This window comes from Mustela erminea, chromosome 6 (genome assembly GCF_009829155.1).
Source record: "Mustela erminea isolate mMusErm1 chromosome 6, mMusErm1.Pri, whole genome shotgun sequence".
Lineage (NCBI taxonomy): Eukaryota > Metazoa > Chordata > Mammalia > Carnivora > Mustelidae > Mustela > Mustela erminea.
This window is the reverse complement of record NC_045619.1, coordinates 124,315,551-124,339,659: the sequence shown is the minus strand read 5'-3', so window position 1 is coordinate 124,339,659 and position 24,109 is coordinate 124,315,551. Positions and strand designations below refer to the sequence as shown.

The 24,109-nt window shown below is 39.0% G+C and overlaps 1 protein-coding gene and 1 long non-coding RNA gene across 2 annotated transcripts in view; one reads left to right on the top strand and one right to left on the bottom strand.

Moving 5' to 3' along the window:
* Positions 1–5,589: 5,589 nt before the first annotated feature.
* Positions 5,590–24,109, bottom strand: part of PLXDC2 (plexin domain containing 2) — a 473,816-nt gene continuing 455,296 nt past the window's right edge. The window contains exon 15 of the mRNA XM_032349562.1: positions 5,590–5,893. Within this exon, the coding sequence (XP_032205453.1) occupies positions 5,777–5,893 (117 nt within the window). The 3' untranslated portion in view covers positions 5,590–5,776. The remainder of the gene's footprint in view (positions 5,894–24,109) is intronic.
* LOC116594313 lies at positions 5,887–8,462 on the top strand. The gene is made up of 2 exons (XR_004287154.1): positions 5,887–5,986; positions 7,348–8,462. It is a non-coding gene; the product is annotated as an uncharacterized LOC116594313 (long non-coding RNA).

Genomic DNA, 24,109 nt, shown 5'->3' with positions numbered 1-24,109 from the left:
GATAGTTCCCTATCTAAGGATAATAGACAATTAGAATTGGAAGTTGGATAGAGTAATACTGATCTGACCCTACTTGCGAAGTTGTGCTTGAGGATTCCATCATGTTACAATTATCATTCAATGTGCCTGATCTCTCACTGTTTGTATTTATCACTATATACCATAGGTCCAGCATGAGAACTTGGTTCCAGCAGGTGCTCAATAAATATTTAAGTAAACCGAGTGGCTGAATGAGTGAACAAATAAATGGATGAATCAAAGTGCTCCACAAAAGGTAAAGTGCTTTATAAACACAACATAATATGAATAGGTAATGCCACAGACCTCATAATATTTGCTCAAAAAACCTTCCTATGGCAAAAATGTTCAAATGGTTTAAAAAACAAAAATTGTGATCATATATGTTATAAGAAAATATCCTATGAAGATTCTTAGTTTTCAGATGAATTTGGGAAGAATTGAAACAAACGTATAATGGTCTTAAATGACAAAAAATAGTGTTGCTGACAGATGACCACAGGTAGGTGTGAGAAGGGCATGCAAAACCAAATAAAGACACTGTAATGGCTAGAACTTGAAATCACTGGTTGTCATAAAGATGTTACTATTCTGGGGTGCCTGGGTGGTTCAGTGGGTTAAGCTGCTGCCTTCGGCTCAGGTCATGAACTCAGGGTCCTGGGATCAAGTCCTGCATTGGGCTCTCTGCTCAGCAAGGAGCCTGCTTCCCCCTCTCTCTCTGCCTGCCTTTCCGTCTACTTGTGATCTCTCTCTGTCAAATAAATAAATGAAATCTTTAAAAAAAAAAAAAAAAGAGGGGCGCCTGGGTGGCTCAGTGGGTTAAAGCCTCTGCCTCCGGCTCAGGTCATGATCCCAGGGTCCTGGGATCAAGCCCCGCATTGGGCTGTCTGCTCTGCGGAGAGCCTGCTTCCTCCTCTCTCTCTCTCTGCCTGCCTCTCTGCCTACTTGTGATCTCTGTCTGTCAAATAAATAAATAAAATCTTTAAAAAAAAATTTAGGAAAAAAAAAAGTTGAGATAAAACTTATATATATAAAAAAAAAGATGGTACTATTCTTATGAACATGACAGAGGAAGATTGGTCCAAAGTTCTATATTATTCTATATTAAGAAGAGTCAATACTACAGATAAAGTTAGCCTTATTAAGACTGTGTCTTCTAAGCTACTTGGTTGGTCTTAAGTGATGAAGGGGTATAGGCAAGAAAAATGGTAACAGAAATTACCAGAAGGGAGTTTTAAGTTCAAGACCCAATTCTGACGCTGGAAAATAACCATATCTTTCTGGGAGTCAGTTTTCTGATCTGTAACATGAAGAGCTTCGATTAGATGACTTGCCATGATTCTGGCATATGAATGTTGATACCAAAATATGGGGCGGGTTGGAAAAGTAAGAGCTAGAGTAATCTTTGGGAATTAGTAAAGCTTACTGTAATAAAATATCTGAAAAATGCCCGAAGAAATACCAAACAAAATAACATTTCACAGGAGGAATAACCATAATGATAGGATCTATTTCTCATTTAGTCTTATTTAAATATTAATTTCTTATCATGGAAGGAAAGTTTCTCGAATCAAGGTATGGATTCTGGCAAACGTTTTCTCAAATGGGCAACAGACACTTGAGGACATAACCAAGTTTACACTCCTGCAGGAAAGGTAATAATGTAAGAACTTTTGGCCGCAGAAACTAATAAATTATACTAATTACATTATATATTATCTGCATATTAGTATAATCTAAAAGAATAGTAATCCTTTCATTTGCATTTGTAAACTTTTATAGTTTAGAAATTGAGTTCCATGTATTTTTGTATTTTTATATCTTAGTATAGTGGGCCTTTATATTTGTGTTGCAGAGATAAATATTTGAAATTATTTATGTTAGAGGTATTTCCTTCTAAAGAGAAGCCTCCTGGTCAGCCCCTGGGCTTGCCTTTGCTGTGAAGAGTTAACTGGGAAATTACAAGAAACTAGAGAGTCTAAGTGACTCTACACAATAAGGAATTGAACTAGAAGCAGCATAAACATAGGGACTCTGTGGTGGTGGAATCAAAGTTGGGAGAGACATGAAAGAGGGGAAATATTAAGAGAAAATATTAAGATGGGGGAAAATTGAGCAATTTCTCCTTTGGCATTTTCTCAAGAAAATTTTTTATTGATTTGTCTTTGAATGCTTTTAGGATTGATGGACTTTTCTTCCTCTGAATGCAAATTTGTGCTGAGAGTGGACCAAGGCTGGGCTTTATATGGGTTACAGTGATGGAAGGTTTTAAAAGCCTATACATCTGTACATTTAGTTAATCTGCATAATAATAACCTTGCAAAGAAGACAGAGCAAAAATATTTTTATTTTCCAAAATTGTAAATTGAGAGTCATGGAAGTTAAAGTGATTTTCCCAAGATAACGTAGTGGAGAGTCAAAGCTGTGTCAGCTGATATTCTTTTCATTAGAGCATGTTGCCTCTTTGAGATCAAAAACTCTTGGATATACCCAAGAACTACCAAATCTTCTCTTTTTCTTCCTTCTCCCTTTTGTTCAAGGACAGGGAATTGAAAGACCTCTACTCTACAGCACTGTATAACAGAATTTTCTGCAATGGCGGGAATGTGCTGTGTTGTCCAATATGGAAGCCAACAAGCCACATGTGGTTATTGAGCATTCGAAATGTGACTAGTGATTGAAGAACTCAGTGGCTTTTTTAAAAATTTAATTTTAATTAATTTTAATTTAAATAGCCAAATTTGACTTGTGGAAAGGATACTGGATGGCACAACTCTAGAAGCTCCATGTGAGAGAGATCAGTAAATGCTCAGTGCTAAATGCTAAATGCTCAAATGCTAAATGCTAAATGCTCAAATGCTAAAATAATAATGGAGGTAAACTGTACTTTATTATTTATCTTTAGTTTTCTGTTTGTTAGTCTATCTTAAAGTCTAAACACTTTAAAACCAAACCAACATTGTGGTCAGTGCCATCTGGTTGGCTTAAGACATTTTTCTTGACCTTTATACCAAATGTTATTTCCTCTGTAGCACTGTGTATCAGATTTTTTCAGAAGTCTGTATGTGTTCCTTTGCTATTCTTAATTTTTAAAACTGTTATTCTCTACTATGTTCATAGTATTTAAGTAATGAAGAGATGTACCCTTTCTAATATGTATGTAAAGTCCAAAGCATCAATGTCCATTCCGAATTTCTAGAAACAAGATGTATATTTGCTCTTCCTTTGCAGTAAATGGGCACCAGGAACAAATGAGAAATATAAAATAGAATAAAAATTTCATGAAAAAAAAAAAAAAAGGATTAGCCAGCCTTTCCCCTTACCACTAAAAGATTCATAGACAGCAGAAACTTTTTACCACCTTTGACTCCTACTTTCATTAGGAAGGGTTCTCACACTTTCAAAAAGTTTTCCCCATTTCTAGGTGCTTTTAGTTCACTGAACAATTCAATTTTATGTCTTTCTTGTTTATTCATTTCCAGAATTGCCAATTCTTTTAATAGAAAATGGAAGATGAGCTCTGAAGAAAGAAAGACAACATTACAACTTCAATGAATTGTGTAAGGAGTTGGATATATACATAAGATTTATATAGCTGTCAATCTACTGCTATTGGAAGCCACACCTATCACAAGAGCTAGTAGAAGAAGCATCATCTTATCCTAAAAGGAATCGTCTATGTGTTCTTTATGTCTTTGTAGAATACCAGTTGCACCAGTTACATTGGCAAGTCATTTGGTTATTGCTAATCTGACCAAACCTACTCCACAAGAAATAAGTTGGGATACTTGATACAAACTGGATGCGGATACAGCAGAGAGATTGTCATCACATCCTTCAATCGCCTTGTCAGGTTTTTTCTTTTTTTTTTTTTGTCCTTTTTTGATATTATTAACTAAGTAGGTTAGGAAAAAATTACTAACCTCATCAGGTATTTAAAAATGTAAAGCAAAATATACGTGATGGAAGACGGCACTAGTTTATGTCAGACGACTGTGAAGATAAAATCGGATACTGTTCGTAGACCGATGGTGTGCAGTGCGGACACTGTATACAGATGCTGAGCTGTTAGTAAAGAGCTGCTTATGAGACATCTCTGCTGCTTGATACCTGAATCTGCAAATGTTGGACACCGTCCCCTAGAAGAATCTACAGAGTCTTGGCACAGGATGTCAGTTTCGTGGGTCGAGATGTTGCGGAATTGTACACACAGGACCTGAATTTATACGCTGGGAGCTCAGTGTACGTATTAACCACTTTCCTCCTCAAGCGATGCCTTTGCTTTCCTCATTCGTGGAGAAGTTTTGAAATCTGGATTATGATCATCGGGGCAAAATGTCAACTCCATCTAAAGAGCATTTTGCACCTGCATTATTTAGCCAGGGAGGGAAGGGTTTCATAGGAATGAAAAAGCGGCTCAACTAGGCAGGAGAACGATTGGCACTGCGACTAATTGAACCACTTTTGCTAAGTGACATAAAAATATTCTAATATTAAGGATTATTTTACAACTCTATGGAAGTATGCAGTAACGCGTCTCGCGTTTGTTTTTGTCTTGATGACAAACGCACTCTGAGTCACAAGAGCCTGCCTTGTGTTAGTTATAAACAAAAATATATTTATATATATATTTATGTAACTACTATGTGCTTTAAAGAAAATTACTGTATGATTCAGCAGGGTTCTTTCATTCTTTTTTATCACCAGGGATATGCCGACTTGAATGGCTTCGTAGACAGGAATCAACAATGGCATGGGTCTGAAGTCCTGAAACAGCACAAAGTAAGGAAGAAAAAAACCAAAAACCCATCCCCCTCCCCCCCGCCAATATGTTTAGAATCCCTTAATGTTTTTGCTTCCAAAATGATGAAGGGACTCTTGGTATTGTTTCCTTCAGCCAAGAGCAACTGTGGCTTCATAGGATTTGATAGTTGGGAAAACGTAGGCAATGTATCTTAAAAACCAAATGAAGTGTTTTATTCCGAGGCAGGAGAACCGAAAATCTCCTGTGCCACTCCCTCTCTCCTAACCCTTAGCCAAGGGCTTGGCAGCCACAGAAAGGGCAGCGCATAGAAAGGACACTCATTAACAAGGGAGAGGTAGGCACAGATAAAAGATTCATTCTGCAAAATAATGAACTTGTCCGAACAAGTGGATCTAGACCAGAAAAACAAAATCCTTTTGCCACATGTCTGGTGGAAAGATAGAAAAACCTCTTATTTTAGGTTTGTTTTTTGCTCCTGCACAAGCTGTTTCTCTTAGCAATCTTGAAACATTCATCATTGCTCTTTTGAGAGGAAGGGTTCAGGCTTTGGAACACAGTTATCTTTGAGACATCAGAGAAGAATATTTGAACCAAAGGTAGAGATCCCTCATGAACTAAAGCTTTATTATTATTGTCTTTTTCTCTATCCCTTTGCAACCCTGCACCTAAGCCAACAGCACTGTCATCTTGTACTTCTGGTAAGTCCACAGGAGATGTTCTGAGTGAACTATAAAATGTCATTCCACTAGGGAATTCTGTGTTCAATGGTCAGTGGTTCCTTGTATAGGTTTTAGTTTTTCTTTTACCTTTCCAGGGCTGGGCTTGTCCAGAAATCTCATCTCCTTTAGGCTATAGCAGCTTAGGGCTCCTGTGTGTGTGTGTGTGTGTGTGTGTGTGTGTGTGTGTGTGGTGTGTGCGCATCTTAAAGATATAGGCAAATTTTTAGTCTTAACACCTGTAAGCCAGCACTGGTGCTGTTCTGTCCTAGAAATTTTAGCACTGCTCTGAGACAATGAAACCTTCTTTCTCTCCAACTGGTTCAACTTCAGCATAGGCAGGATGACCCGAACCTCTTCGAAACTTCATTGCAGGCCATCTGCTTGGGCGTCTCTGAAACAGAAAATGCAAAAATAATGACTGCCAGAGTGACGGTCATATCATTAAAGAACATATCTGTCTTCATCTACTTGTTTGGAAGAGAGAGTGAGTGTGAGTGGTGGGGGGGGGGTGCGGGTGGCAAGGCACAGGGAGAGGGAAAGGGAATTCTCCAGCAGACTCTGTGCGAAGGGAGGAGCCCGATATGGGGCTGCATCCCATGACCCTGAGATCACGACCTGAGCCAAAACCAAGAGTCCATTGCCCAACCCACTGAGCTACCCAGTCTCATGGTATTTCCCAAATATTTTAGATTAACTTCTGAATTAAATTTAGTAATACATTATCCCACATTGCTACCACAGGTGGAATTACCCATGCTCAAAGCTCCACGTTTGCATCTTCATTATAGCCTTATTAGTCCCTCTCTGGCGACAGTCTGTTTGCTGGAGCTGCCCCATAGGAGCGAGAGCTTCTCAAAGTCACAGTTTGTGCCTTTTGCAAAATACTTTTGTCTAAAAGATTCTGTAAGTGTCTAACTTGGAAAAAATGAATTTAGTAAAAAATAAGTCTTCTGAATATATAGCCACTGACATTTCCTCTTCTCTAGAAAATCATATCACCTCATTTTATTTATTAATTAACTCAAAAGCATAAGGCCATACAATTCTGTACAGTTCTTAGAAGCCTGTCTCAAATCAGGTGCTATACCTTTTAGTAAACACACTGAAAGAAAATCACTTACTATCTTAAGAAATTATTTATTAAGCTGAGGCTTACCATAGAGGACTTTTTTGCACTTGAAAATGAACAGATATCATGCCCTGAAAACTGAACTGAACATCAGAGGGCAGAGGCAATCTCCAGCCTAGGAACTAAATAATGGCACAAGGAGATATTGGGTCCTAAAATATAGGTTATTGATTCTGACAAAAGGTGTGCCCTTCTCCCCAGCACTCTGGACATCAGACAAACCTTCTGTGATTTATAAATACAAGTGCTGATATGAATTACTAAGTTACAGCAGCAAGAGACACGAAAATGCATTTCATGGCTCCAGGGACACTAGAAACTATTGTTTCATTGATCAGAGTCTCTGCAGTTCTGGAGTAGATGAGACAATGAGTGCTGAAGGACGTTTCTTTCTATCTGAAGTTTATTTCTGTCGAAAGAATTTTAAGGGGCAAAATGTTAAATATCAGTGTAGAGATACTGGTGTTCGGCAGCTTTCTAGATTTGCTAATTCCATTCCACAGGCAATGATTAATGGGCGTAGAAGAGTTTTCACATCAGGTAGGAATGAGTATGAGCTCTGCTTTTTGGAAAAATATCTACTGAGTCAATTACATTCTGCCTATTAATAATATTATTTATGCTTGTATAATATGATGTGGTCAGAATGCTTTATATTCATTAGTTGATTAAGTCCCATGGTGTATGTGAGAAACTGAATTATCCTTATTTTCCAGGAAATGAAGTTAAAACAAAGAGAGGGCTAAATAGCAAATAGTGTGTCTTTGGTGGAACTAAAGCTCGTCATGGATGGAAATACACTGACCATGTTTAGGGAGCAGGACACTATAACGCATGATCGCTCCTGTCAGTGGAAAAAAGCCGGACTGCCACCGTGCTCACTATTTAGAACTTCCACTTCGGTTTCAGTTACTTCTCATTTGGACTTTTGAAGGCAGAGCTGCCCTCGTCCTTCTCTGAGTCAAGTAGCACCACCAAATCTTTGCACTGAATCTCCACCTTGCCTGACATCCAGCTGGCAAGTATGGCCCTCGGAACTAGCCCTAACTGACAATGCAGCACATAAAGACATGGTGCTGTCAGGGACTTAAAAAGGTGCACAGATTATCATCGTAAGGGACAACAGGTGCTGCCGAGGATATGGTGAAAAGGGAAGCCTCATCCACTGTTGGTGGGAATGTAGATTAGTCCAGCAACTATGGGAAACATGTGGAGGCTCGTCACAAAGTTAAAAACAGATCTGCCATATGATCCAGCAGTTCTAATTCTGGGCATATACCCAAGGGAAATGAAAACGAATATGCTGAGATCTTTGCACCCCTGTGTTTATCGCAGCATTAAACACAGCATTCTTCACAATAGTTAAGATGTGGAAACAACCCAAATGCCAATCAATGGATTAATGAATGAAAGAGCTATACATATACACAATGGAAAGTTACTCAGCCATGAAAAAGGAGGATATTCTGCCATTTGCAACAATATGGCCGGACCTTGAGCATATTATACTAAGCGAGATAAGTAAGAGAAAGACAAGTACTATATGATAGCACTTATATGTACAATCTAAAAGGTCAAACATGTTTTTTAAAAAAATTGTGCTTAACAGGAGATGGGGGCTGGAGGGATAAAATGAATGGTGTTTCAGGATACAGACACAAAATGAGTATTGAGCCACAGAGATCTAATGTACAGTATATTGAATATAGACAGTACTATTGTACAATAAGTATATAAAGTGATAATGTTGCAACCTTATTATATCAATGTATCAAAGTAATGTGTGTATAACTTAAATTTATACAGGGTTACAGGTCAAATTTATCCAATTAAAGCATTTGTTTTAAATAAAAAGGAGCATAATTGATGAGAATGTTGCTGTTGCTGCTACATGTGAAAGTTGTATTTTATTAAGCTCTTAGCTGTATTTCATGTTTTTATACCAGGCGCTTTACATATATAATCCCATTAAAATGCACAAGCCAATCATTTACATTTTGCACAAACCCATAAAGCTAACAAGTGCCAGAGCCAAGATTTAAAATGAGATCTACTTACTTCCAAAGTTAATTCTCCTTACTATAAAAATTGGTTCTTAAAATTCTGTGGTTTGTGTACGACTCTTGAAATTTGTGAACATGGTTCTAATTTTATTTCAGTCTTAAAAATACAACTAGCAACTTCAGTTGTCTGTTAGTAAGTCAGAATTACTAATAATTTTCTGTCTTAGATGAAAGATTGGCGGATTACTGGTAATGTTTATCATGGATTTTGTGAGCTCATAGCAGAGGTACTCAAAATAGAAAGTACAAAAATGTTGGGTAGTGAAGCTTTCTAACAAGATACAAATTTATTTTCTGAATTAACTGCATATCCTTAAGGAAAATATCTCTTGATTTATTACTACTCATTGTAGGGAAAAAAAAATACCCCAAGATTTAAAATGACTAGAGACCTTGTCATTTACACATACTTTGGTTCAGCTATCAGTGGACATCACTCATATACATTTCTAGGAACATTAAATCACTGTATATACTGCTTTATAAATTCTTTTTTTTTTTGCACTTAAGGACACAGTGAAAAAATTTATGAACTATCTCTGTACAAAATTATTTTAAATATCTTTTTTTTAATGTCTTCATAATTAAATCGTGATTTATATAGATTCAGAGGTTTTTTTTTCCCAATTTTTTGACAATATAAATAATTCTACAATGAATACCTTTGCTGATAACTTGATGGGAATATCTCCAGTCAGTTCCTTTTATAAACTCTCAGAGGTGGAATTAGTGGGCCAAAAGAGGACACACAAATTATTTACTAAACACTTGAAATTTCTAGTATGGTACCAGATGCTGTGTTGAAAGACACATGACCAAAAAAAGGTATAGAACGTGGTTTCCACATGGAAGATAAAACCATTTCTGGAGAAAGGGATTTTCAATGTAGATTGCAAAGGTGAGAAAATGCATTGAAGAATTAATATAGGTGTCAAAGATTCTAAAGACAAGTAGAATAGGCATAATCTCACTACGCAGTTATTCAACACTATGTTATTTGTGCAAAAGTAAAAAAAAAAAAATTACCTCTTTAGATTTTGACTACATTAAAAGGGCATTACTCCCCCCATAATAATACCTTAAAATTTATTAAAAAATCAACAAATACCATGCCCTGGGGTCTTAAGAATTTGATGTGATTTTATCCTCTTTAACAATTCCTTGATACCTCAATCTTAGCTCTAAAAATGCTGAAGAAAGAGTAATAACTTTACCCAAATTATGCTTCTTTTCTAAAATGCTTTCACATATCACAAATCAACTAATCTTAAATAAATCACTTTGGGGGAGGAGGGGCAAGATGGCAGGGAAATAGGAAAACCTGTTTCAACCGGTCCCCTAAAGTGAGCTATATATCTACCAGAACACTCTAAACACCCATGAAACCAGCCTGAGATGTAGGATTATACACTTCTGGATCTCTATGGGGGTTAGAAGATGCCAGTGGAGAGGTAAAGCAGAGTGGAGATGCTCAGACTGATATCAGAAGATAAACAGAAGGGGAAGGGAGCCACTGGAAAGTAATACCCCAATATGAAAGTGCCCTGTGGTTGGCAAGCAGCATTAACTTGGAGTCTGGATTAAAAAAAAAATCATTCAAAAAGAGCAAAAGATCTTAAGGGGCACCTGGTCACAGGTACGGGCCTACGCCCATGGACTGCCGGTGACCACACATGCCAGAGAGAGTGTGGTGGAGCCTTCAGTTCCTGGTCCTTGAGCCCCCAGCTTTGCGCTGGGCACAGAGTCACCGCTCGGCTGGACGCATTCCTGCCTGCATGTGGGAGTCTGGTGAGGGCGCCACTCGATGCTCTCTAGAACCTTTTGTGCTCTGCGTGCACTGTTCAGAGTGCACTCCCCACCTGCGCCTGAGATAGCCTGGTGTATGCACTAGCTGGAGGTCTCTAGGACCCACCCAGGGACGGGACACTCCCAGCCCACAGAAGAGAGAACCCTTCATGATCTCTGTCGGGATCCCTTGGTGGTGGCCTTCCAAGACCTGCTTGACAGCGGGGTCTGAGCATACCCTGAGTGGGCCTGGACCCCAGACAGCAGTCCCAGCAAAGGTAGCCACCAGAAGTAGGCTCCTTGGACCAATATCGCTTGTGGTTTTAGGGGCACGGGGTGCAGAGACAAGTGGGTGCTTCGGGCGACCCCTGAGACTGTGGCTAGGGCCGTGCACTGCCTGTGGGAGACGGACGGCTCAGCAGAGTTTGCAGAGTGGGAGTCTGTGTGTTTGGGACCAACAAGAGGGGAGCAGACTGAGGCTTCCCTCTGAGACAGAGGTCTGGGCACAGTTTGCTTTCCACTAAACCTCCAAAAAGCCGCAAAATACCGCCAAAGAACAAAACCTCTAGAGAGCAAAAGCTTTCAACAGAGCCCAGCCCCTTCATAGGGAGTAGGAGGACTCAACCCAAGCAAGACTGACTGAAAAACATGAAGCAGGCACCTCTCCCAGAAAGCCAGCCAAAAAAACAAGAGGACAACCACCACAAGGTCCCCATAAAACTGTAAAACCCCAAGATCAGGGGAAAACAATATATTAAACTCACAGTATTGCCCTAAAACCTATGTATTTCATAGATACAACTATTTTTTTTTAATTTGTTCTCATGATTCTTGTTATAATTTTTTTAACCTACTTACCATTACAACTAGAGGTTTAACACAACATATTCCATAATAAACTTTTAACTTGAACTTTTTGCATACATATACCTGTTTTTCTTTTTTCTTTTTAATATACATGTAGATACAAGCTTCAAGGTAATCCTTTTTCCCTAATCAATACTACCCTTATATAAAAACCAGTTTTAATCTCCCTTTATCTGAAAAGTTGAGTCCTTTAACAAAGATATCCAGATATACCCAGGAAGAACCAAAATATCCTACCTTGCCCACACCGAGGATTTATAACCACCTTCCCATCTTTTCCTTCTGTCAGTGTTTCTGTGTATGTTTTGTTCTGGTATTATATAAATCTATTCTTGGGGTTCATTTTGGCTGGGTTCTTTTTTTTTTTCCTTGTCATTTACTTCTGTCAGTCTCTTTGTCCATTTTTTTTTATATACCATATAAATCTTACTTTTGGAGCTCAATCTGGCTGAGTTTTCTTTTTTTCTCTCTCTCTTTCTCTGTCTCTTTTTTTTTTTCTTTTTTTTTTTTTTTTTGGTGGTGACTTCCGATTGCTCTGAAGTATTCCAGGGTGCACCTTGCCTGGATCGTGGTTGATATATATATTCAGCTATACATCCCCTCAACCACTTCTCACCAAAATGACTAGGAGGAGGAACACCCAACAGAGGAAAAATTCAGAGACTGTGTCCTCTTCATCAGAACTATTGGATATGGACATAAACAGTATGTTGGAAGGGAATTCAGGGTAACAATTATTCAGGCAATGGCTAGGTTGGAGAAAACCATTAGTGACAACACAGAATCTCTAAAGGCAGAAGGGAGAGGCGACCTGGTAGAAGCTAAAAATGCTATCGATGAGATCCAATCTAATCTAAGTAACAGCTAGGGTAACTGAGGCAGAAGATAGAATTAGTGATTTAGAGGAGAAACTGATAGAGAAAAGGGATCAGGAGGAGGAGGAGGAGGTCTGGAACAAACAGCTTAGAAGTCATGAAAACAGAAATAAGGAAATAAATGACGCCATGTAACATTTCAATGTCAGAACTATTGGGATCCCTGAGGGGGTGGAGAAAGAGAGAAGACTAGAAGATATAGTTGAATAAATTGTGAATGAAAATTTTCCCAATCTGGAGACTAGAACAAGTGTTCGTGTCCTAGAGGCAGAAAGAACACCCACCAAAATCAAAGAATCTAAAAAGACATCAAGACACTTAATTGTGAAACTCATGGATCCTTATTTTATTTTTTTAAAGATTTTATTTGACAGGGAAAGAGGGAACACAAGCAGGGCGGGTGGGAGAGAGAGAAGCAGGCTTCCCGCCAAGCAGGGAGCCCAGTGTGGGGCTCGATCCTAGGACCCTGGGATCTTGACCTGAGCTGAAGGCAGTCGCTTAATGACTGAGCCACCCAGGCACCCCTGGATCCTAATTTTAGACAAGAGTCTTTGAGGGCAGCTCAGGAGAAGAGATTCCTTAAGTACACCAGAATAACATCGGACCTGTCCACAGAAACCTGGCAAGCCAGAAAGGGCTGGCAAGACATATTCGGGGCACTAAATGAAAAGAACATGCAGCCAAGAATACTTTATCCAGCAAGGCTGACATTCAAAATGGATGGAGAGATAAAGAGCTTCCAAGACCAGCAAGGTTTAAAAGAGTATGTGACCATCAAGCTGGGACTACAAGAAATATTAAGGGGGGGAAGTTCTATAAAAGAAGAAAGAGCCCAAGAGTGTCATAGAACAGAAATTTACAGAGACAATCTATAGAAACAAGGACTTCACAGGCAACATAATGTCGATAAAAAGGTATCTTTCAATAATCACTTTCAAGCCTAAATGCTCTCATAAAACAGCACAGGGTTGCAGACTGGATAAAATGACAGGACCCATCCATATGTTGTCTACAAAAGACTCATTTTGAACTTAAGGATACACCCAGACTGAAAGTGAAGGGATGGAGAAGCATCTTTCATGCTGATGGGCCTCAAAAGAAAGCTGGGGCAGTGATTCTCATATCAGATAAATTAGATTTTAAACTAAAGACTGTAGTCAGAGATAAAGAAGGACACTACATCATTCTTAAAGGGTCTATCTACCAAGAAGATCTAACAATTGTAAATATTTACGCCCCCAATATGGGAGTAGCCAACTACATAAGACAACTGTTAATCAAGATAGAATCATATTGATATGAATACATTAATAGTAGAGGATCTTAACATGCCACTCTCAGTAATAGATCATCCAAGAAGGAAATCAATAAAGAAACAAGAGCTTTGAATGACACATTGGACCAGATGGACCTCATAGATAAATATTCCACCCTAAAACAGCCGAATATTCATTCTTGAGCACATACGGAACTTTCTCCAGAATAGACAACATACTGGGTCACAAATCAGGGCTCAACCGATACCAAAAGGTTGAGATTATTCCCTATGTAGTCTCAGACCACAATGCTTTGAAACTGGAACTGAATCACAAGAAAAAGTTTGGAAGGAATTCCAACACTTGAAAGCTAAAGACCACCTTGCTTAAGAATGTTTAGATCAACCAGGAAATCAAAGAAGAACTTAAACAATTCATAGAAACCAATGAGAATATAAACAGATCAGTTCAAAACCTATGGGATATGGCAACGATGGTCCTAAGGGGGAATATATAGCTATCCAAGCCTCCCTCAAAAAAGCTGAAAAATCTAGGATACACTAGCTCTCCTTACACCTTAAAGAACTGGAAAATCAACACCAAATTAAGCCAACCCCATGCACAAGAAGGGAAATAATCAAGATTAGAGCAGAGATCAATGAGATAGAAACTAGAGATACAGCAGAATACATCAATGAAACTAGAAGCTGGTTCTTTGAAAGAATCAATAAGATGGATAAAACACTGGCCAAACTAATCCAAAGGGAGAAGACCCAAATTAATAAAATTATGAATGAAAGGGGAGAGAGCATGCCTAACACCAAGGAAATGGAAGTAATCATCAGAAATTATTATCAACAGTTATATGCCAATAAGTTAAGCAACCTAGATGAAATGGATGCATTCCTGGAAACCTATAAACTTCCAAAACTGAATCAGGAAGAAACTGACAACCTGAATAGACCCATATCTAGTAACGAGATTGAAGCAGTGATCAAAAACCTCCCCCAAAACAAGAGCCCAGGACCTGATGGATTCCCTGGGGAATTCTACCAAACATTTAAAGAAGAAATAATACCTATTCACCTGAAGCTGTTTCAAAAGATAGAAACAGAAGATAAATTCCCAGACTCACTCTATGAAGCCAGTATTACCCTGATCCCCAAACCAGGCAAAGACCCCATCAAGAAGGAGAATTTCAGACCAATATCCCTGATGAATTTGTATGCTAAGATTCTCAACAAGATCCTAGCTAATAGGATCCAACAGTACATTAAAAAGATTATCCACGGGGCGCCTGGGTGGCTCAGTGGGTTAAAGCCTCTGCCTTCGGCTCAGGTCATGATCCCAGGGTCCTGGGATCGAGCCCCGCATCGGGCTCTCTGCTCAGCAGGGAGCCTGCTTCCTCCTCTCTCTCTGCCTGTCTCTCTGCCTCGTTGTGATCTCTGTCTGTCAAATAAATAAAATCTTAAAAAAAAAAAAAAAGATTATCCACCATGACCAGATGGGATTTATCCATGGGATGTAGGGGTGGTTCAACATTCACAAATCAATCAATGTGATAGAACAAATCAATAAAAGAAGAGGGAAGAACCACATGGTCCTCTCAATTGATCCAGAGAAAGCATTTGACAAGATACAGCATCTGTTCCAGATTAAAATGCTTTAAAGTATAGGGATAGAGGGAACATTCCTCAACTGCCTAAAATCTATGAAAAACCCACAGCAAATATCACTCTCAATGGGAAAAAGCTGACAGTCTTCCCTTTGAGATCAGGAACACAACAAAGATGTCCACTCTCACCACTGTTGTTCAACATAGTACTAGAAGTCCTAGCAACAGCATCAGAAAACAAAAAGAAATAAAAAGTATTCAAATTGGCAAAGAAGAAGTCAACCTCTTTCTCTTCGCAGATGACATGATACTTTATATGGAAAACCCAAAAGGCTCCAACCCCAAACTACTAGAACTCATACAACAATTAAGTAATGTGGCAGGGTACAAAATCAATGTACGGAAATCAGTTGCTTTCTTATAAACTAACAATGAAAATACAGAAAGGGAAATTAGAGAATTGATTCCATTTGCTATAGCACCAAGAACCATAAGATACCTGGGAATAAACCTAACTAATGAGGTAAAGGATCTGTACTTGAGGAACTACAGAACACCCATGAAAAAAACAAGAAGACACAAAAAGATGGAAGACCATTCCATGCTCATGGATCAGAAGAATAAACATTGTTAAAATGTCTGTACTGCCTAGAGCAGTCTATAATTTCAAAGCCATCCCAATCAAAATTCCACTAGCATTTTTCAAAGAGCTGGAACAAATAATTCTAAAATTTGTAGGGAACCAGAAGAGACCCTGAATTGCTAAGGAATTGTTGAAAAAGAAAAACAAAATTGGGGGCATTATGTTGCCTGATTTCAAGCTTTACTACAAAGCTGTGACCACCAAGACAGCATGGTACTGGCAGAAAAACAGACATATAGATCAGTGGAACAGAGCAGAGAGCCCAGATATGGACCCACAACTCTATGGCCAAATAATCTTTGACAAAGCAGGAAAAAATATACAGTGGAAAAAAGTCTCTCCAATAAATGGTGCTGGGAAAATTGGACAGCAATGTATAGAAGAATGAAGCTTGACCATTCTCTTACATCATACACAAAGATGAACACGAAATGGATAAAAGACCTCAACTTGAGGCAGGAATCTATCAAAATTCTAGAGGAGAACATAGGCAGTAACCTCTTTGACATCGGCCATAGCAACTTCTTTCAAGACATGACTCCAAAGGCAAAGGAAACAAAAGCGAAAATGAACTTTTGGGACTTCACCACAATCAAAAGCTTCTGTACAGCAAAGGAAACAGTCAACAAAACAACCCATGGAATGGGAGAAGATATTCACCAATGGCACTATGGACAAAGGGCTGATATCCAAGATCTATAAAGAACTCCTCAACCTCAACACTTGAAAGCAGATAATCATGTCAAAAAATGGGCAGAAGATATGAACAGACACTTCTCCAAAAAAGACATGCAAATGGATAACAGATGCATGAATAAATGTTCATCATCATTAGCCATCAGGGAAATTCAAATCAAAACCACATTGAGTTACCATCTTACACCAGTAAGAATGGCCAAAGTTAACAGGACAGTAAACAACAAGTGTTTGAGAGGATGTGGAGAAAGAGGAACCCTCTCACACTGTTGGTGGGAATGCAAGTTGGTGCAGCCACTTAGGAAAACAGTGTGGAGATACCTTAGGAAATTAAAAATAGAGCTACCCACTCTGAAATTGTACTACCGGGTATTTACCCCGAAGATACAAATATAGTGAAAAGAAGGGCCATCTGTACCCCAATGTTCATAGCAGCAATGGCCATGGTCACCAAACTGTGGAAAGAGCCAAGATGCCCTTCAACAGAAGAATGGTTAAAGAAGATACGGTCCATATATACAATGTAGTATTATGCCTCCATCAGAAAGGATGAATACCCCACTTTTATATCAACATGGATGGGACTGGAAAAGATTATGCTGAGTGAAATAAGTCAAGCAGAGACAGTCAGTTATCATATAGTTTCACTTACTTGTGGAGTATAAGGAATAACATGGAAGACATTGGGAGAAGGAAAGGAGAAGGGACTTGGGGGAAATCAGAAGGGGAGACAAACCATGAGGGACTGTGGACTCTGAGAAACAAACTGAGGGTTTTGGAGGGGAGAGTGGTGGGTGGTTGGGTGAGCTTGGTGGTGGGTATTAAGGAGGGCACGAACTGCATGGAGCACTGGGTGTGATGCATAAACAATGAATCTTGGAACAGAGAAAAAATAAAATAAAGTTTTTTAAAAAATAAATCACTTTGTTTCCTCATGTGGAAATTAATATCTGAGGGTTTGTCCACTAACATTGTAGGATCCTTATACCTGCTTGTGTGAGATAATGGATTTTACCACTGGGGAGATGATAATGATCTGAAAAACTTTTCAAGTTCTTCTATCATTGTCCCTCTTGTCTCCCTCTGCTAACTTTAAGGATTTCTAGATTTACAGGAAATCTATACAAATTAGTTCTAACTGAAATTGCTTTTCTATATCAGTCCCCAGTTCAGAGATCTCATTATGAATGAAAAAAAAAAAATGGAGCAGTTCTATGACCATAATGGAATCAGTGAAGATTTAGTTCTTATAGAAGAATCTTGAACATTGGCGGTAGAATATGAGGCATCCATCCAGAAGATAAGGATGTCTAGAAACTTGGGCATGATGTCTGGCTCTGCCACGGAGTGTGATGGTTCTCAACCTGGCATTTATACTTCTTTCTCGAGGCTTAAATATGTCCAAATCTGTGTTCTTTTTAGAATGGTTAATTCAAATTGTTAGAGAAACTGATAGGGGCCATGGGGTCACTTGCTAACAGAGCCGGATGTATGCTGAAAATTGAAAAATTCAAACCAGACTGTAATGTTAATTCATTACAGAGATTCAGGATGTAATGCCTTAAAACATTGCTGAGTGTAATGCGTGGGTGATCGCTAATTTCATTTCTGAGAATTATTTATGTGATTAATCACATTCAGAAGTACATGTTCACATAGATATGTTGGCACTGGGGTGGGCTGTGCAAACAGGTATTTTCCGTAATTACTCCTTCAGAACTATTAATTGAACAGTCATCCAGATCTGTCTCAGTGGTCTGTGGCAAGATAATTAGCTGAAATATCCACAAACAAACCTGCAGGGTACTCTCTGTTAGCAGTGTACACAAAACCACAGCTAGAGATTTCTCTGCAAGCTTGGAGAGCAGAGCAGAGAGGGTTTTTTGTGGGTTAGATGAGCCCTTGAAAGGAAATTATCAGGTGTGAGCATTAAAGGAAAGGGGTGAATTTTGAAATGCAAAGCCCAGCTAGAATACAGTAGTGCATGATGGCACCTGACAAGCAGTTGTTCCAAAATTTCTGATGTTTTGTGCTGTTTCCTTCAGTGAATGGTGGGGGAGAGGGAAGAGGCTGGAATCATAAGGCTCAGACAGCATCATGGACCTGTCACTTCCCAGCACAGCACTTACGCTAAGCCATGTGTTTTCCTTGTTTCTCAGTTTTCCCATTTGGAAAACTGAATGATCTAGATTATTGTTTTTCAAATTCTTCTTTTTTAATTAAAAAAAATAGTTTAAGTCACGGACCCTTTGTTCCAGTGAAATATTACCTGGAAGCCTCAACAGGATCGAGGAGAGTAGGTTTCTCCTTGTGATGCTCACACACTCTCCCCGAGTCCTGGGACAACCTATGGATCCCACACTATCTCAGAGCACATTCTGGCAACTCTAGAAACAAATCTGCTTTTCTCACACTTAGCTGTGTATAGAAATCACAAGGGATCTCGTTAAAATGCAGATTCTGATTCAGTAGGTCTGGAAGGAGGTCTGGGACTCTGCATTTCCAACAGGGTCCTAGGTGATACTGCTGCTGCTGGTCTACACAGCACAATTTAAAAAAATAATAATAAAAAAGTGAGTTTCTAGGTGACAGTATATACTTGGAAAAAAAATCAGCCAACATATAGTACATCATTAGTTTCAGATGTAGAGCTCAATAATTTATCAGTTGCTCAACATATCACATGCCCTCCTAATGCCTGTCACTCAACTACCCCATTCCCTCACACCCACCTCCCCTCCAGCAACCCTGTTTCCTTTTTTTTTTTTTTAAGATTTTTAAAATTTATTTGACAGATAGAGATCACAAGTAGGCAGAGAGGCAGGCAGAGAGAGAGAGAGAGAGAGAGAGAGAGAGAGGAAGCAGGCTCCCTGCTGAGCAGAGAGCGCAATGCAGGGCTCAATCCCAGAACCCTGGGATCATGACCTGAGCCGAAGGCAGAGGCTTTAACCCACTGAGTCACCCAGGTGCCCTGTCAGTTTGTTTCCTATAGTCAATAGTCTCTCATGGTTTATCTCTCTCTATATAACTTCCCATTCAGTTTTCCCTCCCTTCCGCTATGATCCTCTGTGTTGTTTCTTATATTCCACATGAGTGAAACCATATGATAACTGTCTTTCTCTGATTGACTACTTTCACTCAGCATAATTCCCTCCAGTTCCATCCATGTTGATGCAAATGGAAAGTATTCATCCTTTCTGATGGCTGAGTAATATTCCATTGTATATATGAACCACATCTTTATCCATTCATCTGTCAATGGATATCAGCACTCTTTCCATAGTTTGACTACTGTGGACATTGCTGCTACGAACATTGGGGTGCATCTGACCCTTAGGATCACTACATCTGTATCTTTGGGGTAAATACCTAATAGTGCAATTATTGGGTCATAGGGAAGCTCTATTTTTAACTTGTTCAGGAACCTCCACACTGTTTTCCAGAGTGGCTGCTGCACCAGCTTGCATCCCCACCAAGAGTGTAGGAGGGGTCCCCTTTCTCTGCATTCTCACCAACATCTGTTTCCTGACCGGTTAATCTTAGTCATTTTGACTACTGTGAGGTGGCATCTTATCACACAGCACACTTTGAATAGGAAGTGTAATGATTCTCTACAGTGTCTTCAAACAGGAACATTCTTTAGAAGTAAGTGGTAGAAAAAATTTCCTCTTTGACCTTCCCTGTGTCTCCAGTGGACCTTTGTGGGAACTGAACATGTGTTCAAACAACTGGGTCAACCTTTCCATATTTAGCTTTGATAAAACTGAACTGTCCAGAGGGAAGGATTTTTTTTTCACTTTTTCATTACTTCTAAATACAAATTATTCTCTGTGCCTTTTATTTTGTGTTGAATATTATTTCAACATAAGCTATGTTAAGTTATAAATATCTGGGCTGCCAGATTTGGCAAATTAACATGCAAAACACCAGTTAAATTTGAGTTTCAGATAAACAGTGAATAATTTCTCAAAACTATACTTCATTGGACATACGTATACTAAAACATTTTTTTCTCACTTATTATTTGAAATAAAAATTTATCTAAGTGTCCTGTATTTTATTTGGCAACCCTAACCACAGGAAAACATAATGGCTTTGGGCCCTGGGCCAGTCAAATTTGCAATCTAATTAAAATATACTACTCCTATTTGTGGCTGTGCCTCTTTGCATCAGGAATTGTAGGTCACTTTTTCCTTAAAAAGAGTAACTCAAATTGATTGGTTTGTCTTCTGGTGTGGTCAAGAATTCCAAGCAATAACTCTTGTGTCAAGCAAAGCCTGGGCGTTCTTTAACACATTTTTTACTCGTCTTATTTTAATTGCTTTTCTCATGTGAAAGCTCTTTATGATCCCGCAGTTGCCTCTTCTCCAACCTACAACCTCGGGTATATGGCCTTCATTCTAGAACTGTCCTATGGATGATCCTGAAAATTCAGTTGATATCATCATAGCTGGTACATGTCCAAGATGAAAATGATCTCAATGCACATAGAGAACAGCCAAATACTGGGATTAACAAAATCATCATATTTTTCATGTGATTTTCCTAAAGCTAAAGTATTCTTTTTTTTTTTTTTAAAGATTTTATTTATTTATTTGTCAGAGAGAGAGCGAGCGCGAGCGAGCACAGGCAGAGTCAGAGGGAGAAGCAGGCTCCCTGCGGAGCAAGGAGCCAGATGTGGGACTCGATCCCATGATGCTGGGATCATGACCTGAGCCGAAGGCAGCCACCCAACCAACTGAGCCACCCAGGCGTCCCTAAGTATTCTTAAAATAAATATTAAGTGACATCTGCTTCTTCTTGAAGACATTATTTTTGGTAGTAGTCATGAAATGAAATGAATAATAATAATGACCAAAAAAGAAATGCAGTGAAAAATCTTCCTGTTTTAAACTTCATAGATATAATCATGCCAGTGAAAAATATTACAGATGAAAAATAAAATAAATAGTACCATGAAAAGGGAAAAATAGACTGGCTTAATGTATTTTTTGACCTGCATTTAAATTTACTTCATTTAAAAATAGTCATGGTTTTAACAAAAATTTACCATCTTATTTTCTTTTCAAGTTTTTATTTAAATTCTAGTTAGTTAACATAACTAAATATCGGTTTCAGGAGTAGAATACAGTGATTCATCACTTATATACAACACCCAGTGCTCATCTGAACAAGTGCCCTCTGTAATCCCCATCACTGTCTAGCCCATCCCCCACATCCCTCCCTCCATCACCCCTCACTTTGTTCTCTATCTTTAAAAGTCTCTGATGGGTTACCTCCCTCTTTTTTTAACTTCCTTCCCCTATGTTCATCTGTTTTGTTTCTTAAATTCCACATATGAGTGAAATTATATGGTTTTTGTCTTTTCTGACTTATTTTGCTTAGCATAATACTCTCTAGCCCCATCTACGTTGTTGCAAATGGCAAGATTTCATTCTTCTTGATGGTTGAGTAATATTCCATTGTAGACATCTGGACTCGTTCCATAATTTGGCTATTTTTTTTTTTTTCCAAAAAAGACACATGAGGGGGCACCTGGGTGGCTCAGTGGGTTAAGCCTCTACCTTCGGCTCAGGTCATGATCTCAGGGTCTTGGGATCAAGCCCCACACTGGGCTTCTCTGCAGGGACCCTGCTTCCTCCTCTCTTTCTGCCTGCTTCTCTGACTACTTGTGATCGCTGTCTGTCAAATAAATAAATAAAATTAAAAAAAAAAAGACACATGAGGAATTCTGCTAAATGAGTCAATTCCACAATATTCATATTGTAATTTGTACATTGTGATAACAGAATTGAAGCGACTCAAGTTTTGTTTCATCATCTTCACAACCATGATGCTATCATTCTTTACTTAGGAATCTACTATTTTATCTTTTTGTGTTTTTATTTTTTTCTTTTTTAAAGTTTTTATTTGAATGAGAATCTACTGTTGTTGTTTTTTATTTTTACTTTTATTTACTTATTTGACAGAAAGAGAGACAGCAAGAGAGGGAACACAAGCAAGGGGAGTGAGTGAGAGAAGGAGAAGACTTCCCACTGAGCAGGGAGCCTGATGTAGGGTTCGATCCCAGGACTCTGGGATCATGACCTAAGCTGAAGGCAGATGCTAAATGACTGAGAATCTACTGTTTTAACACATACATACATCATACTATATGAGCTGGAGACCCCCTGAGCCTGAACAAGTACAAAGGACTCCAGATTCTTAGGAATTTACTTCCTAAATGAATGTATGCAGCTGAGTCTGTGGTCAGGGGCCCTGTGTGTAACTGGGAATTCTTGAATTAACTTCACTGTAGAGGACAATGTTTCCTAAAGGACAAGTAAAACAACTGCACTAAGTGGAAGTTTGTATATATATTATGGTAGCAAAACTCAATTGTGACTGAATCAACTTGTTAGAACTTAGATTAGCAAAAGTTTCGGACACAATTTAGAATTTCAGACACAGAGAGATAATAAAATGCTGACCTTGTTTTGGATAGGTTTATTATAATTACACCATTCTCTAGAGACAATGCACCCCCATATTACCTGTACCTGGTTGCTCTCAGTGCCCCCTTGGTTGCCTTGCTGTACACAAGGAGACTCACAGTAAGTATTTGCATTGACTGGCATAGATCTCATTCTATAGTTTATGCCTCATGAGGGGTACAAGCATCCATATTCTTGGGTAACAAATTTTCTTCCTGACTTTCTTTCTTCCTTTTTGACTTCAGCTCATTATTGGTTATTTTGTTGCCCAAATGAGAATGATGGGTGATAGTGACTATTAGTTAATTCATGTGGGTAAAAATGCATTCCATCACTCAAGAAAATTACTATTTAAGCACTATGTGTAAAACACAGCACTGAATTCAAGACATTTACAGCATATTTAAGAAAAATCAGGGGCTTGCCTGCAAAACCTTGAATAGGAGCTAACCAAGAGTACAGGCTAAAAATGCACAGACAATAGGTTTGAAATGAAGTATCTGCTGCAAGTATTTGACAATGAATTCTATGAGTTTTGAGGAAAGAGCACTTCTAGAATTTGAGTCATCATAGATGCTTTTGTGGGCACACTGAATATAAAGACAGAGAGCAGTGGGGCACGTGAGTAGTTCAGTCCATTAAGCATTCAACTCTTCGTTTTGGCTCAGGTCATGATCTCAGGGTTGTGGGATCAAGCCCCGTGTTGGGCTCCTTGCTGGGCATGGAGCCTGCTTAAGAGTCTCTCTCTCCCCCCCGTGACCTCCCCATCTCAGCTCCAGCTCACACATAAGCACACAGTATTTCTCTCTCTTTAAAAAAAAAAAAAAAAAGAGCAGAATAAACCATTGGCTTTTGTGCTTTGTTTTTCTCCCCTCTACTTTATCTCCTCTGGCAACTTTAATGACTTCAACATTCTCTTCTCCGGGGGGCCTCCTGGATCATTTTGAAAATACCCACTTCTACGTCTTCCATGTTGCTCATTTACTTGTCTCGAAAGAGCCACCTCCGCAGCCTGGCCTCTCAGTCTTTTGGATTGTGGGTCCCTGCCTTCCATTGGTGTCACCCAAGCTAGACCCGACTTCTTCCAGCCTGAATTCCATGGCAGCCTGCCAATCACCTCCCTGTCTGTTCCCTCCTCTGACAACCAATCCTGGGTAAGTGCTGCCCTCTTCCTCAGAAATCCTTGCCTCTTTATTTTCCTATTC